Source organism: Pyrus communis, chromosome 14 (genome assembly GCF_963583255.1).
Source record: "Pyrus communis chromosome 14, drPyrComm1.1, whole genome shotgun sequence".
Lineage (NCBI taxonomy): Eukaryota > Viridiplantae > Streptophyta > Magnoliopsida > Rosales > Rosaceae > Pyrus > Pyrus communis.
The window spans coordinates 6,785,233-6,800,054 of NC_084816.1; the positions used below are offsets into that span (position 1 = coordinate 6,785,233).

At 37.2% G+C, this 14,822-nt stretch overlaps 3 protein-coding genes, 1 long non-coding RNA gene and 1 pseudogene across 4 annotated transcripts; 3 read left to right on the plus strand and 2 right to left on the minus strand.

The window, feature by feature from the left end:
• Positions 1 to 155: 155 nt before the first annotated feature.
• Positions 156 to 869, minus strand: LOC137714282 (pentatricopeptide repeat-containing protein At1g62930, chloroplastic-like). Its single transcript, XM_068453527.1, has 2 exons — positions 680 to 869; positions 156 to 469 (listed from the first exon to the last, which is right to left on the minus strand). Exons 1-2 carry the CDS (start codon positions 867 to 869, stop codon positions 156 to 158), a joined length of 504 nt encoding a protein of 167 aa, XP_068309628.1.
• A 701-nt stretch (positions 870 to 1,570) lies between these two features.
• On the plus strand, positions 1,571 to 3,600 carry LOC137716551 (pentatricopeptide repeat-containing protein At1g07740, mitochondrial). Its single transcript, XM_068456006.1, has one exon. The coding sequence runs from the start codon at positions 1,628 to 1,630 to the stop codon at positions 3,026 to 3,028; it is 1,401 nt and encodes a 466-aa protein (XP_068312107.1). The 5' UTR covers positions 1,571 to 1,627; the 3' UTR covers positions 3,029 to 3,600.
• A 421-nt stretch (positions 3,601 to 4,021) lies between these two features.
• Positions 4,022 to 4,955, plus strand: LOC137714283 (dirigent protein 25-like; annotated as a pseudogene).
• A 1,091-nt stretch (positions 4,956 to 6,046) lies between these two features.
• Positions 6,047 to 7,323, plus strand: LOC137716613 (uncharacterized). Its single transcript, XR_011065694.1, has 2 exons — positions 6,047 to 6,179; positions 6,905 to 7,323. It is a non-coding gene; the product is annotated as an uncharacterized lncRNA (long non-coding RNA).
• A 5,621-nt stretch (positions 7,324 to 12,944) lies between these two features.
• Positions 12,945 to 14,576, minus strand: LOC137714136 (protein SODIUM POTASSIUM ROOT DEFECTIVE 2). Its single transcript, XM_068453418.1, has 3 exons — positions 13,882 to 14,576; positions 13,716 to 13,791; positions 12,945 to 13,346 (listed from the first exon to the last, which is right to left on the minus strand). The coding sequence occupies exons 1-3, from the start codon at positions 14,380 to 14,382 to the stop codon at positions 13,174 to 13,176; spliced, it is 750 nt and encodes a 249-aa protein (XP_068309519.1). The 5' UTR covers positions 14,383 to 14,576; the 3' UTR covers positions 12,945 to 13,173.
• Between the last annotated feature and the right edge of the window lie 246 nt (positions 14,577 to 14,822).

Below are 14,822 nucleotides of genomic sequence, written 5' to 3' on the forward strand. Positions count from 1 at the left end.
CAATGCATTAATGGGAATGAAAGGTGAAACAATTTCAAAAGTAACTGTAATCATTTGAAGGATCTGTTTCGACTTTCCAAGATGGAAATTAATTTCATTATGATCTTCCTATCAATGGCAACAAAGCACAATCTACTTTATCTTTGGACAGCAAATCAATTATCAATTCCGCAGTTGATGCATCTGCAGAAAAAACCCTTCTCCACCATTCGTTGAATAAGTCTCATCTCTTCTGATGTCTCGTTGTTATTGAAAAAACCTCGTCTGATTATGTTAAATGTCCAACTATCTGGAGAACAACCTTTCTCTTCCATTTCTTTAAATAACTTTACCACTTCGCTCATTAGCCCTCCGTTACAAAATCCACCAATCATTATGTTATACGTCCTGGTATTAGGTTGAAGACCTCTTGATGATAATCCGCGAAATAGATCCCTTGCAGATTCAACTTTCCCACCAATGCACAAGTCTTCAATAAGAAGAGCGTAAATCACAATATTTGGATCCAACTTCTCACTTTCCGTATCTTTTAACAATTTTATTGCCTCGGGAAATTGTTGGTTTTTACACAGGCCGTCCAATAAAACAGCATAGATTTGAACATTTGGAAATTGGCCGCAAGCTTGCATTTGAGCAAACAACTATTATGCATCTTGTGTTCTCCCTACTTTGCAAAAACCATCCATGAGAATGGTATAAGTAACGACATTAGGAACGACTCTGCTGCTAGACATTTCCTCAAAAAGCATCAGTGCCTCATCTATTCTTCTATGCTTACAATAGCCATTTATGAATATGCTATAACTATAAGCATCAACAATGGATCCCTTGCTGAGCATTTGTTCCAAAATCTTTTTCGCCTCGTCCATTTCCCCTTGCAAGCAATAACCATCCATAAGTGAATTATAAGTAGTTGTCAGGCTTTATATCCCTTTGAGTCATCATTTCGATCAATCTTTTTGCTTCCTCGACCAAGCCCTCTTTACAACGGGTGTCTACCAAGACATTGAAGGTGTCCGTATTTGGAAAGATACCTTTGCTCACCATTTCATCAAACAATCTCGTAGCTTCTTTCGACCACCTTAATATGCATACTCCATGAATCAAAGAAGTATATGTAATGAAGTCAGGGTCAATACCTTTACTCATCATTAAGAGGTTCAATGCATCAATAACCATAGTATCCTCAAACAATGTAAGGCTTGCAACCTGCTTCTTCCATCCTTTTAAGCAATTGTATAGCTTCACTGTTGTTACCTTTCATACAAAGACCCTTAACTAGTTACTAGTGTTTACCACTCTCCATCATTTTACTAAAAATCTCAAAAACATCAACCTTTCTATTTTGAAGGACTCCGTTGATCAGTGTGGTGAAAGTCGCCACATCAGGTTCAAAACCAAGTTTGAAGAATTTTCCCAAGACAGACTCTTATCTTACAACTAATTTCTTGGAAGAAATTTCATTGCCAACGTATATACCCTTGATTTGCTCATTTATTTATTTATTTTTATTAATGTCGTTCTCTTATTTTAATTTTATCACAATTAAAATAGCTCTAATTTTCTTGAACATTTGTTTTTGGAAACGATTGCTTCAATTTGTTTTCTTTTCTTTTTCCCGCGTCCAATGTTCCATTCAAGAGCCAAATCGATCAACCTTCTCCGTCATTGCGGCAGCAATCCCCTGCAATCCCATCACCAACCATATCAGACTTTCCGCTCCAACAAACCCAAGACCACCATCCCTCGCCGCCGCCAACGACTTCACAGAAACACCGCAAAGCTCCGCAGGCCGATACCTTTCGTCTCCGATGTCAAAGCAACGCAAGACCCAGAAGAGGCTTTGTCTCTCTTCCACGAGTACCACCAAATGGGCTTCAAACACGACTACCCTTCTTACTCTGCTCTTCTCTACAAGCTCGCTCGCCGCCGGAATTTCGAAGCCGTCGACGCCGTTCTCGGCCTTGTCCGAGATCGAAACATTCACTGCAAAGATACCCTTTTCATTGCTCTGATTCAACATTACGGGAAAGCCGATTTGGTAGAGAAAGCCGTCGATCTTTTTCATCAAATGCCTTCTTTTAACTGTGTCCGTACGTTGCAGTGCTTCAATGAGCTCCTTAATGTGCTTGTTGATGGCGGTAGGTTTTCAGATGCGGATGAGATATTTGGGAGGTGTTCTACATTGGGTTTTCGTCCGAATTCGATTTCGTATAATATAATGATCAAGGGGTGGCTTCAGAAGGGCGACTGGGAAGAAGCATGGAAGGTGTTTGATGAAATGCTTGAGAAAAAGGTGCAACCTAGTGTTGTGACGTATAATAGTCTTATAGGGTTTTTCAGTAGAAAGGGTGAGTTGGAGAAAGCTACTGGTTTGTTTGAGGACATGAGACAGAAAGGGAAATACCCGAATGCGGTGACATATGCATTATTGATGGAAGGTTTGTGCTTGGCGGGGAAGCATGATGAAGCAAAGAAGATGATGTTTGATATGGAGTATCGAGGGTGTAAACCACGGCTTGTGAATTATGGTGTATTGATGAGTGATCTTGGAAAGAGAGGGAAGATTGAGGAGGCAAAGTCTTTCCTTCAGGAGATGAAGAAGAGGCGGTTTAAGCCGAATGTTGTGATTTATAACATATTGATTAACTTTCTGTGCAAGGAAGGCAGGGCTGCGGAGGCTTACAAAGTCTTGGTTGAAATGCAAGTTGGAGGCTGTGAGCCGAATGCAGCTACTTACAGGATGATGGTTGATGGGTTTTGTCAGATAGAAGATTTTGAGGGAGGTTCTAAGGTTTTGACTGCAATGTTGGCAAGTAGACATTGTCCTCGTTTAGAAACATTTGAATGTTTAGTTACAGGCCTATTAAAGTGCGGGAAGATCAATGATGCTTGTTTTGTCTTGGAGGAGATGGAAAAGAGAAATATGCAATTTCATTTGGAAGCTTGGGAAGCTCTAGTTGTGGATGCTTGTGGAGAGGATATTGTTGCATGTGACGTTGTGACTGAACTAGGCTCTGCCCATTAATGGTCATCCGGGAAGAGATGAATCAGCACAAGTGGACCATAACGTCGCTTGGCCTTCGGCAGAGAGTAAGAGGAATGGTGTTCTTTGGGTGATGGGGAGCTTCTGATAAGATTTTTTCTGTGCTCTTAGGTACTTGAAGCTCTAGTCTCTGGTAATTGTGGTGAGAAAACAGTGGTTAGGTTGGCATGTAAAACAACTAAGCAATGTGCATTGTGCACCCGTAAGGCTTCAGGAAGAAGAGGAGTTTATGAATCGAAACATTGCACCAGTATCATGTAGTATTATTGCCAACTCAATGTCTGAGGAAGCTCACTATGCTTGTGGTTTGAGGTTTAGTCGGCATGTAAACTTAGCCAATATATGACCACTGTAGACTTCAGGGAAGCGAACCCTACTTGAGGGAAGAGACAGAAGGTTTGCTCCAGAGTCGAATTGTCGATGCGATTGCGAAGTCAAGTTTCTGGGGGAAGCTCTGATTGATGATGCTTGTGGTGCAAACACAGCTTTTTGTCATTTGTTTTCAATTTAGTTGTTGATACCAACTCCTTTGTTTAATTTTTGGTGGGGAATATAATGGCTTCCATGGATCTTACTTCTATTTCGATTTTTTGAGTTTATATACAATAAAAAGTTACCATATATCTTAGAAATTCTTCTATGAAATTACTTTTTACTCTGTTAATGGATCAAAAGTTAAAATAATAATACGATTTTAATTAAAAACTCAATTAAAAAGGGAACTTCCTAAACGAATCCAAAGGTTTTAATTAAGTTCACAACTGAAACACAAGCCTCTAACCAACACACCAGGGCCAGAAATGCAAGAACACCTACTCCATCTTATAATTTAAACTTAATCTTGTTAAACTTAAATATATGTTAAACTTAGATATATATACCCAACAATTCTGTCTTAATTCATCATCAACCCATTAAACAAAATATCCTCTCCAGATCATAAGTTCTTCAATTTTCTACCTTTCCTTCGAATTTATGGCAACCCGGAAATCGACTCCCTTGGCCCTCAAGCTCACAATCTGGCTGCTGCTTCTAGCTCTTGCCATTCCATGCGCCACCTCTGCCCGAATCCTCGATGAGGAAAACCCTGCGGCCCCCGAGGAGACTGATACAACTCAAACACAAACACCTGTTTCCAATGTGCCACCTCCTCAGGTAGCTACAAATCCAGCAGGCCCTGCTGCAGCTACAAGTGCCACAGTTGGCAATACAGCATCCTACCATCCACTAACCTTCTTCTTGCATGACATTATCGGTGGATCAAACCCCTCGGCTAGAGCTGTCACTGGAATTGTGGCCAATCCGGCAGTCAGCGGTCAAGTCCCTTTTGCCAAACCCAATGGAGCAAATATCCCAATTGGGAATGGCATTCCCCAGAACAACAACAACAATGGAATCATCAACAACAACAATGTCCCCTTCTTCACCGGCCTTGGTGGAAACGCCGGCAACAACTTGATCCAAAACAATGGCAACAACAACATCATTGGTGGGAATGGGCTTCCGTACCTGAACAGGGCTCAGCTTCCCCCTGGAATCACCCTTCAGAAGCTTATGTTTGGGACCCTTACAGTTTTCGACGATGAGCTGACTTCTGAAGGGCATGAGCTTGGATCTGGCTTGCTCGGCAAGGCACAAGGGTTTTACGTGGCGACTTTCTGAAGATGGGAGCAGCCAGACCATTGCCTTCACAGCCATGTTTCAGAGTGGAGGTTATGCTGATAGCCTCACCTTCTTTGGTGTGCATCAGGTGGCAGCTTCGGAGTCTCATCTTGCAGTCATGGGAGGAACTGGCAAGTATCTCAATGCAAAGGGTTATGCTCTTGTTAAGACTACTCCTGCAACAAATCAGCAAAACACTGATGGAGTTGACACTGTGCTGCAGTTTACCACGTATCTTACTTACTAGTGTGCTAATTAAGGTTTTAATTTAAAATGTTGTTAATTTTGTGTTTCGCTAAAATCTCTGCATTAGAGATGCATGTTCGAAAAGGATTGTGACTTAAATTGCAGAACTGATTGTTATTTGCATGAAAATGACGTATTTTTCTTTTGAAATAACTCTTAAATCGGATGGGACTAACGTGAGATTAGATGAAACTAAACTACATGAGCCTCGTGCTTTTGTGAGAAGTATCTCACGAAAAGTTTTTCTCTGCTTCAAGAGTAGGCTGATTAGCCTTCTAACTACCTTGGCTAATTAGCCTCTACCACTTCGAGATTAAGTGATAATTTAATATTGGGGTTATTAAGGGCATATTTCAATCAAGTTTTATGAAGTTCTTTTAAGATTAAAACTTACCTATATATACCGATTAAGTTGGAGAAAATGTCAGTACAAGAGGGCTGAAAGACGTTGGCAACCAACGAATAAAAGCAAAAATGTGAAATTTGTCCTGCGTGGTTGAGGATTAAGTGAAGAGTTTAAGGCATTTATGCGTTTTACGATAGTGAATGGTTGATTTAGTGAAAAGGTTGATCAACAATAGAACATGGGCGTGGCATCAGGGGTTGGGTCATATTGGGCTCAAACGGGCAAGGTCGTGAGCTAGGCTTGGATTCTAACAATTAGTTCAATCCAGTGTTTGTTCTGTGCTGAGATTATGTTTAATGAGATTAAGAGGGAGTCGCACGGACAAACTCCTTCACTAGGAGTTCTTAGCGAGACCCCCCCCCCCGATACCATGGGATTGCTAAGACCTCGTCTGCTCCGTCTTCATATGCTCCGTCCTCACCGTGCTCTTATCTCTCTCTGCTCTCTGTTCTCTTGATCATCGACAACCACCATTACACCACAACTCACCAACTCCAGCGAGACCACACCACCAACCCACCACCACTCTCTCCCTCTCTCCTCACCCTGAACCCAGAATTTCGAACTGAGGAAGATCCCATTTCTACCGTTGTCCGTCCAACTTTAGCTGTCCTTTGATCCACCTCCGAGGAAGATCTCGCACTCATCGTCCTCGATTCAATACCGCTAAGGAGTTGTGTAGGTTAATTTACTTTATTTCCTGTATTTTTTTTGGTTCAATTTCAAACTCGTGATGCAACTCTAAAAAGAGCAGCAAAGCCTTTGACCCGCAACTCCAGCATCAACCCCCTTCTCCAACCCCACCAGCTTGTTAATCAGGTTTGTGTTAATGGGTTTGATAAAATTACGTTAATTTGGACTAATTTTATTAATTTTTGGTCAATTACTTGGCTTGATTTGTGATTTTTGCTACTTAGTTTCCTTGTCGTCACTTTTGAAAGAGGTTATAGTTTGATTTTGACCGTAATGCATCACCAGTGCCTTACCTTTCTAGAAGTGGATAACCCCAATTAAAGTCCTTAAATAAGTTACTCAGACCACAGTATATCACTGGTCAATTGAAGGTCCTTAAATAAGTTATTTGAGTATTGTGCAATCATACTTGTTCAAGTTTTTGTCATGTGGAAACATTACAAATCTATGGTATCAATCTGCTTCTTGAGTTAAACTTTTGGTCTTTATTTGTTTTCCTTGTATGAATGAATTTGAAAATTCTTTTGAATGTAGCCAAGATGGAATGTTTGGGGTTGTGATGTTGGTCTCCATATGTGGAGGAAATGGGTGTGTTTTGGTGTTAGGTCTTTAATGGTCAAGTATTTTGGGATCAATTTTGTGGAGTAACTCAGACCGTGAAGATTTTTATTTGAAAAGAAAAATGATGAATTGCAGCATTGTTGTTTCACATTCTTTTTTGTACTAGGAAAGCTATCTTAGCTATGAGTTTGGCTATTCTAGTTGATATGGATCTGATAGCATGCCAAGCATTCTTTGGATATGGGACATGTCACATACACCATCTTGAACTCGCTGCTATCTTGGTGCAGAAATATCTTATTCGTGCAGCAGTTTGAGATCCTACGTGCACTCGTTCCGTTGTTTGCACAGGAAGTTCTCGTTTGTACATGTGGACTCCTGGTGTTGCCTACAGTGTGAGCATCCTTCCCTAACCACAATTTAGCATGCTTGATCTAAAATGGAATTGAGTTGGAAGCTGTCTCCTCCTGATGGATAAAGAGTTGTTTTGCTGTGCTTCTGTTGCAGTTCTTGAATTTAGTAAATATAGCTCGGATGATTGAGGCAGTTAGCTATTTTCCAGAGTTTATTGTAAAAAATTGTAGAATGTACAATTAAGCAGTTTATCTTGCTTTGCTGTGTATTGTGTTAATGTAGTATTGGGATCTTTCATTTGTTCTAGTTGGAACATCCAACAGTTCGATTAAATTGGTGACCTTTCCGTCTCTCATTTGTGTTTCCTTTCATTGGATTAGCACTAGTGCACCTGGAATTGACTAACTGACTTGTTTTGTTGTGAGGGAAGACATTTTAATTGCTTAGTTTTATATACAAATGGAATGCATAAATTGTTCATGATCTCTTCCTTTTGCATATTGTTACTAGTTTGCTTCAATCTAGTTGGAGCAAGCCAATTTACATGCTAGGAATCCAAATGTAGCAATGATCAATGCACAGCTATCCATTTGTCATTGTGCCTCGCATCATTGTGGTATTGGGATTGAATGCAATTGTCATGGTATGGACTAAAATTGGCTTATACATACAAGAGCAATTCCAAGTAATTATTTCACAATTGAGTAAAAAACTAACTTGTCAGACATCAACTTTCGTTCTACTCAAATACAAGTATAAACCAACACCTTTAACTTTAATCTACAACTTTAAACCAAAGGTGAATAATTAAGAAAAGCATCATGAACCCTGTCGATTGTTGGGAGTACACTTTGTTATATTGATGTTTGGAACAACTACTCTTGAATCATGTATGTTTCTTTCATTGGCAAGAAAATTTGGTTTTTGTATTTTTATTGAGTCTCACTCTCATCCAATATTATTAATTTTAATAATATCTTTAATAAAATAAAAAAAGCAATTGAAATAGAACAATAATGTAGTCCTAGTCTGAGCAAACATCAAACGGTGATATTACTGTTTTTATTATCCTGCTTTTTAGTTCGACACTGCACCAAACGCTTTACTAAGGTAGTCTAGCTTAGTCTAGTCTAAGCCAGTCCAGCTTTGTCCTTGAAGCTAGTCCAGTCCGAGACAGTCCGGTGTAACAAACGCACCATTTGTCCTAGGCTTCGGCAACAAAAGATTGGGTTGGTCAGCCAACCCAATGCTACATGTTAGGCTAAGCCGAAGTTTGGCCCGATTGAACTCGAATTGACCCTCTTTAACCTACTTTAATTATAATTTTTACAAATCGGCGGGTAGAATCATTCTCAAACCACTTAAATTGGTGATGAGGTATTTTAAGTGACAGAATAGCCTTACCGTTACCAGTATGATCCTTTGAGATTCAGTCTTGTGTCACGTCGAATTTCCCATCTCCTTGTCATTTCCCTCTCTTTTTAAATTACTCATCCTTTGCGAGACGTGGCTATTCTTATATGACAAATCACGATCCTTATAAATGAAATGAAATTAATTTCCTTTCAATTTGATAAAAAAAAAATATTTGAGATCAAATTCTTTATTTTTCTACAATGCAACCAAGCATCGAATGCCACGAAAAATAAACGGCCAAATTTGAACATTAGATCTAACGGCTAAAAAAAGATAGATTGCACGGCTAAATCTAGGGTATTATAGCCAGATCCCAAATTCTTTGAGATATAATCCAACTAACTTTGAATCCATGTGACATATGAAGGTTTAAGTTTTTGAGGCGCTCTCTTTCGTACATTTCAAAAAAAAAATGACAATATTTACATGCTAAAAAATTCATATTTTCCGGCCAAACTACAAAATAAACCTCCAGCGTGAAGTGAGAATTGAGAAGAGATATACCGGCCATACATATTGAAATATTTTTTTGTCAAACAATAGATTTTATTAGATTAAATGTTAAATTAGCCATCGATGGGATTCAAACCCACGCCATCATGCAAATGCTCAACAACTTTCCACGGCCATCATGCAAAGGCTCAACAACTTTTCACCACTGTAGTAAAAAGCCACTTGCCCATACATATTGAATTGAGTTCCGAGTTTTGTAATCTCGTACCCTAGCACTACCAGAAGGTTCAAAGGTGAGCTCACATAACATATGGAAGATAGTTCCAAGTTTTAAGCTTTCATACGTCAAAAGCATAGTTTCATGTCTCAAAAAGGAGAGTAACCTAACAAATTTTAATTTGCTTGGATAACATATGGATATCATAAAAATTTCTAAAGTCAATTTCAACCTTTTTTTTTCCTATCCTTCTTTCGTATGTTGTAACTTTCCATGTCGATTTCTAACACATTGTTCCCATCACCCTTCCTCTATCTTTATTCATCCCTCTTTTCTTCATTGTTTTACTCTTTATTTCTAACCAAAAAGTATAACTAAAATTGTACCCAAAAAAAAATATAACTAAATAAAATGGTTATGAAATAGCCTAACGTTTTCAAAATTCCCTCTAAGTTATAAGGAAATGATCATGTTTCAAACAAATTTGTGGTGATAATATAACAATTCAATATATAAAAATAATCTCTTTTATTAAGAGCTCTCTCAATAAAATATTTTATGGCTCCTCCTTCCGATTTTATTTCAATTATCCAAATCATCTATTTTTTTATTATTATTTATTCAAAAATCTTGTATCCGAACAATAGATTAACATGGTATTTCAAGAAATTACTAAATACAAAATAATTTAATTGAGTTATTATGGTTGGTATCAGATTTGAGGGATTACCTAAAAGCTATAAGGTTCGGATCATTGAAATACAATGCAAAGTAAGACTTACAATGGTGCCACTCAGTTAAACAAAATGAGAATATTTGAGGCATTTCTCAAATTAAAGTAAAATATTTAAGGGTGCCCCTCAAACTAGATAGTTATGAGTAAGAGTAATGCTATTCATACCATATTTTTGCACCATATTTTCATACCACCTTAGGTGGTATTTGATGTGGACAACCACATCATTTGAATTAATCAGATTTTTAAATTTAGTTCATTATTTAATAAACTAATAATTAAGAAAAACTAGTTAATTAAATAATGATTGTACTATACGAGAAGTCTTTCTCCTTCCTTTCCTTGGGTATTGCAAATTTTTCAAATGATGTGGCTATCGACATCAAATGTCACCTAAGGTGGTATAGAAATGTGGTATAACAACATGGTATGAATAGCATTGATGTGGTTGTCCACATCAAATGCTACCTAAGGTGGTATGAAAATGTGGTACAAAAATATGATATGAATAATATTACTCAATAGTTATTGAAGAGATCTTTGTTAGGGCAAAGATAATCCAATGTCCAAACACTTCCTTACAAACAAAAAAGTAAAAAATTTAAGGGTGCCCCTCAAACTATAGTTATTGAAGGGAATCTTTATTAGGGCAAAGATAATCCAATGTCCAAACACTTCCTTACAAACGAAAAAGTAAAATATTTAAGGGTACCCCTCAAAATAGATAGTTATTGAAGGGATCTTTGTTAAGGCAAAAATAATCCAATGTCCAAACACTTCCTTACAAACGAAAAAGTAAAATATTTAAGGGTAGCCCTCAAACTAGTTAGTTATTGAAGGGATCTTTCTTAGGGCAAAGATAATCCACTGTCCAAACACTTCTCAAAAACAAAAAAGAAAGACCTTTTAGCTAAAATGTTTCTTCAAATAGACATAATTTTTCATTTTGGTCTTTGAGATTTAAAAAATGATAGAAGTGGTCTTTGAGTTTGTCCACCATAAATCATTTTGGTCATTCTGTGAAAAATCTCCGTTAGATAAGGTTAAAATTACAAAAATACCCTCATTTTTTGTCAAATCTTTTTGGCTTAGTGTTTATTAAATTGAGGTTATTTATGTCGTTTTGGTCCTTACTTAACAAAGATTTTTCATGAAAGGACCAAAATAATTTATCATAAAATGACCAAAATGATTTATAGTGAACTAACTCAGAGACCGATTTCAAATCTCATAAACCAAAGTGAGGAATTATACTAATTCTAAGGACCAATTTAACTAAAAAGCCAAAAAGAAAAGATTTCATGGTGATCATCACAAAAAAATTTGCACCGACAGGTATACCAAATTTCTATACCAAAAGCATATTCTATGATATGATCGCTTGAAGGGTGAACCATTTTCCAACTTTCTTAATAGTAAAAAAGTCACGAAACATCCGAAAAAGAAAGATCACAACAGAAAAACAACTATTCAAGTTATGGTTAATTGATGGTGTTTTACTGTAGTTCCGGAAAATAATAATACATATGCACTTTATTGCAGGTTTGATTATCACCTATCTCCTTCCTCTTGAAATTTAACAATTTAACACATTAACGCTATCGTTTATAAAATAAAAGCTATGGCTAACTTTGCTTGCTTTCAATCTATGGATATTACAGAACTATTTTGCCTGCTAATTACTTGGTCGGAGGATAGATGGATAATATAGTTTAAAAAAGCAAAAAAGAGAAGGAACAAATTAAGCCGACCAAGAAAAAAGGCATGAAAGTATGCAACTTTTGAATTAAAAGGCTTGCAACAAAAAAAATGTTAGTAGAGCTTGTTGTCTTCATTTGGTTCTTTGTGGGAATGGCAAGTTGGGCTAAAGTACAAGAGAGATTACACTTTGGTCTCTAATTATTGTACATGAGAATTGAACTAATGAAAAATCAGATGCTACAAAATCAATTTAAATTAGTAATTATTGTTTGTGAGATTTGATCTTATAAAAAAATCGAGTGCTACTAAATCAAGTGGTGGCTTTTTTTTTTTAGTACAACGATATATTTTACACTAAGGAGGATGGGAGTTCAAATGGGCAACCTAATTTGGTATCGAATTCGTCATCCACGAAATTCGAACCTAAGACCTCTTACGTACAAATGAAGAGGAATATCACCAGACAATAGTATTGAGTGATCGGAAACAAGTGGTGGCTTTAAATTATGAAAATCTTGTTAGAGAGCTAAGATTCATTACTAGCATACAAATACTGACCATTTATTTGACCACTTACCGTTACTTATGGTACAATCCAGAGGATAGGAGAAGAAAGGAGAAAGAAGAAAGGAAAAGTGCTTCTTGTCCCAAGCAATAAGATGTCCTTGAGTGCCGACCACATTGACAACGCACGCATTTCTCTTTTTCTGAACATTGTCAGGACGCACTCTTGTTTGTATGTTTCACGTTGTTGTTATATATTTTGCCACACTTGCTACCTACTACCGCATCAAAGGCGTAGGATGCTCAAATGTCAAATATATGTTCCCGGAAGTCAATTGATGGGAAATATTACGTGATACCTGAATATACGATGGTGTTGTATAACTTGTGTGATTTCTCAAAAATATGTGCATGGAAAACGATAGCGTGGTATAACTAATTTGTTCCGAGTGATCGGATATAAAGGTTTGACACTGGTAGGTTTAATTCAGTAACTTTAATTCTCTGACAATTATATGTGCAATGCATGCTTTCCCTGGTAATCTGCTAAGAAGGAACTGATCATGTTAAAGAAGTTGCCAACAAACATATACGACAAACAAACAATCTTTGAGCCATTAGATGAACTTTCAAATTCAGATTAACAAGATTATGTCGATTTAAAAATTGGGAGAGTTTTCAGATGTTATACGTGATCGTGTCACATAATTCTTCTCGAAAGAGTCAAAAAATTTAAAGTAATGCTAAAAAACTAATTATAAAAGGTGATGGTGGTTAATATAAGTACATATATGCTCAAAACTGAAAAGTGAAACGAAGTCGTGGATATGTGGGGTGGTGATTGGTGAAATGCTCAGATTGTTTTGCATTTACATATAAGATACCAAACTTGATTATTGACTTAACAATTAATTAGTTAAAAACTTAATCATACAAATTACAAACACACATGCAGGCCTGAAAACTTGAAATATGGTAGAGAATATATAACATAGAGTAGTGCTATCAAGACATTTTTTTCCCTCTCACACATCTCATTTAATTTTCGATTATCAGATCGAATGAATTGAAAGAAGATCAATAAACAAAAATTAACAAGAGTGTGTGAGAGGTAAAAAAATGTGTGCAAATAATATTACCCATAAGAAAAGAGATAACTGATTTAATTAATTTAGGGTTCATGAGTGGTTCATGCTGACCACCGACGGTGATGAGGGTGATGATGATGTTGGAGAAGGCCAGAGCTGGGCTTTCTTCACCTTGGATACGCTTGAGAGCACAGCCGATGGGGTCACGTCCCCCATCACCGTGACTTTCTTTGTCGGGAAATCTATGCTAAATGAAGTCACTCCTGCAGAAATTCAGCATCGCATTACAGAAACATCATCTATTATTTCAATTTTCATTCCAAGTGATGTTGCACATAACATTAACATGCTTGAATAAGGACTATCTGAATTATCAATAAACAAAAAAAATTATAAATTTTTAAAAAAATGTCTGACATTATAACATATTAAATTTTCTGACATGAGAATATTCTTTACATCCCGCTACTGACAAACTCAAGATACAAACACCTAAACTAATTTGTTTTTTAATACAAAACTAATTTGGTTTGAGGTATAAAGAAATGTATACAAATGTAATTATTAGATATATACAAAATTATACGAAATTTTAAGTATTTTTTCTTTCTCCATCTAGTAAATAACTATACCTTCCATTTTAGAGAGGTGCTTTCTCACTTGTCCTTCACAACCCTTGCAGTGCATTGAGACCCTCAAAGCAACAACCTACAACAGTTGAACAACTATATGCATGAGCTCAATTGTCCAACAGCAAAAAATAAAAAGAAACAGAAGAAAAATGAAAATTAGGTTTACCTGGTGACGAAAACGAGTAGAGGAAGACTTCAAATCAGTATTAGAATGACCATTTGAGCTCATCAAACCTCCAGGCTTAGAGGGTACTTGAGGAGGAACAAACGCAGCCGAGAGATTCTTATGATCGGGCTTCGGTATCCAGTCGATGAAGGGCGAGTCACTTAAGAGAAACCGAGAAGAAGAAGAGCCGTTGGTACTGTAAGTCCTTGTTGAGTCACGTATGTCAGCAGAGCTTTTTCTGCGTGGCTGACTTTGTGCACTAGAAAAACTCTTTCTACATTTCTCGTAAAACGGTTTGGGATCGATAGGTAACTGAGATGAGCAAGGGGCATGGTGAGTTTGATGATGAGGTTGGTTTTTCAGTTGATCGCGATCACGAAGATGATAGTGATGACGATGGTCAAGGGGCCCGAGGCCTTGGCGGACCATAGCACGTTGGTCCAGGCTAGAGCAAATGGCTGTAGAAGCTGCAGATGCACAGAAAATATCCATTCCTTTCATGGCTAACTGGAGAATAACTTGGACTATAAATGGGGTAGCTTTTGTTTGGTGAAGATTGAGGAGAAATAGAAGAGTGAATAAGTGATACAAGGATCGATTTTCTTCAAAAGAGGCCAACTAGTCTCCTTTTAAATTAGGTTGCTGGATGAAATGGAAAGCCAAAGAAAAAAGATGTAGTTCTGATCAGGCCCCACATCAAGGAATAGAAGAAAGGATTGGGATCAACTCCAGATATTTGTGTCCGAAATCCGCAAATCGAGATATTCGGATCCCTCATTTTTAGTTATACGGCCCTATTAGCATCCCACTAACCCACTTAAAAACTTGAACGCCCAAATCTCTCAGTCCAGACTTAGGACACAGAGATCCAAAGTGAATCTCATTCCTAGAAGGAAAATTTCTTGCAACCATTGCACTATTCTAATGGCATCATTCATTCA

What these genes read in the sequence shown, in the direction of transcription:
- LOC137714282 (XM_068453527.1), bottom strand. Translation starts at nt 869, where the DNA reads ATGGACGAGGCGAAAAAGATTTTGGAACAAATGCTCAGCAAGGGATCC. An exon ending in TTATACCATTCTCATGGATG is followed by an intron (nt 470 to 679) that starts GTTTTTGCAAAG and finishes TTCTTATTGAAG; the next exon opens with ACTTGTGCATTGGTGGGAAA.
- LOC137716551 (XM_068456006.1), top strand. Translation starts at nt 1,628, where the DNA reads ATGTTCCATTCAAGAGCCAAATCGATCAACCTTCTCCGTCATTGCGGC.
- LOC137714136 (XM_068453418.1), bottom strand. Translation starts at nt 14,382, where the DNA reads ATGAAAGGAATGGATATTTTCTGTGCATCTGCAGCTTCTACAGCCATT. An exon ending in CTACTCGTTTTCGTCACCAG is followed by an intron (nt 13,792 to 13,881) that starts GTAAACCTAATT and finishes CAACTGTTGTAG; the next exon opens with GTTGTTGCTTTGAGGGTCTC. An exon ending in GCACCTCTCTAAAATGGAAG is followed by an intron (nt 13,347 to 13,715) that starts GTATAGTTATTT and finishes GAATTTCTGCAG; the next exon opens with GAGTGACTTCATTTAGCATA.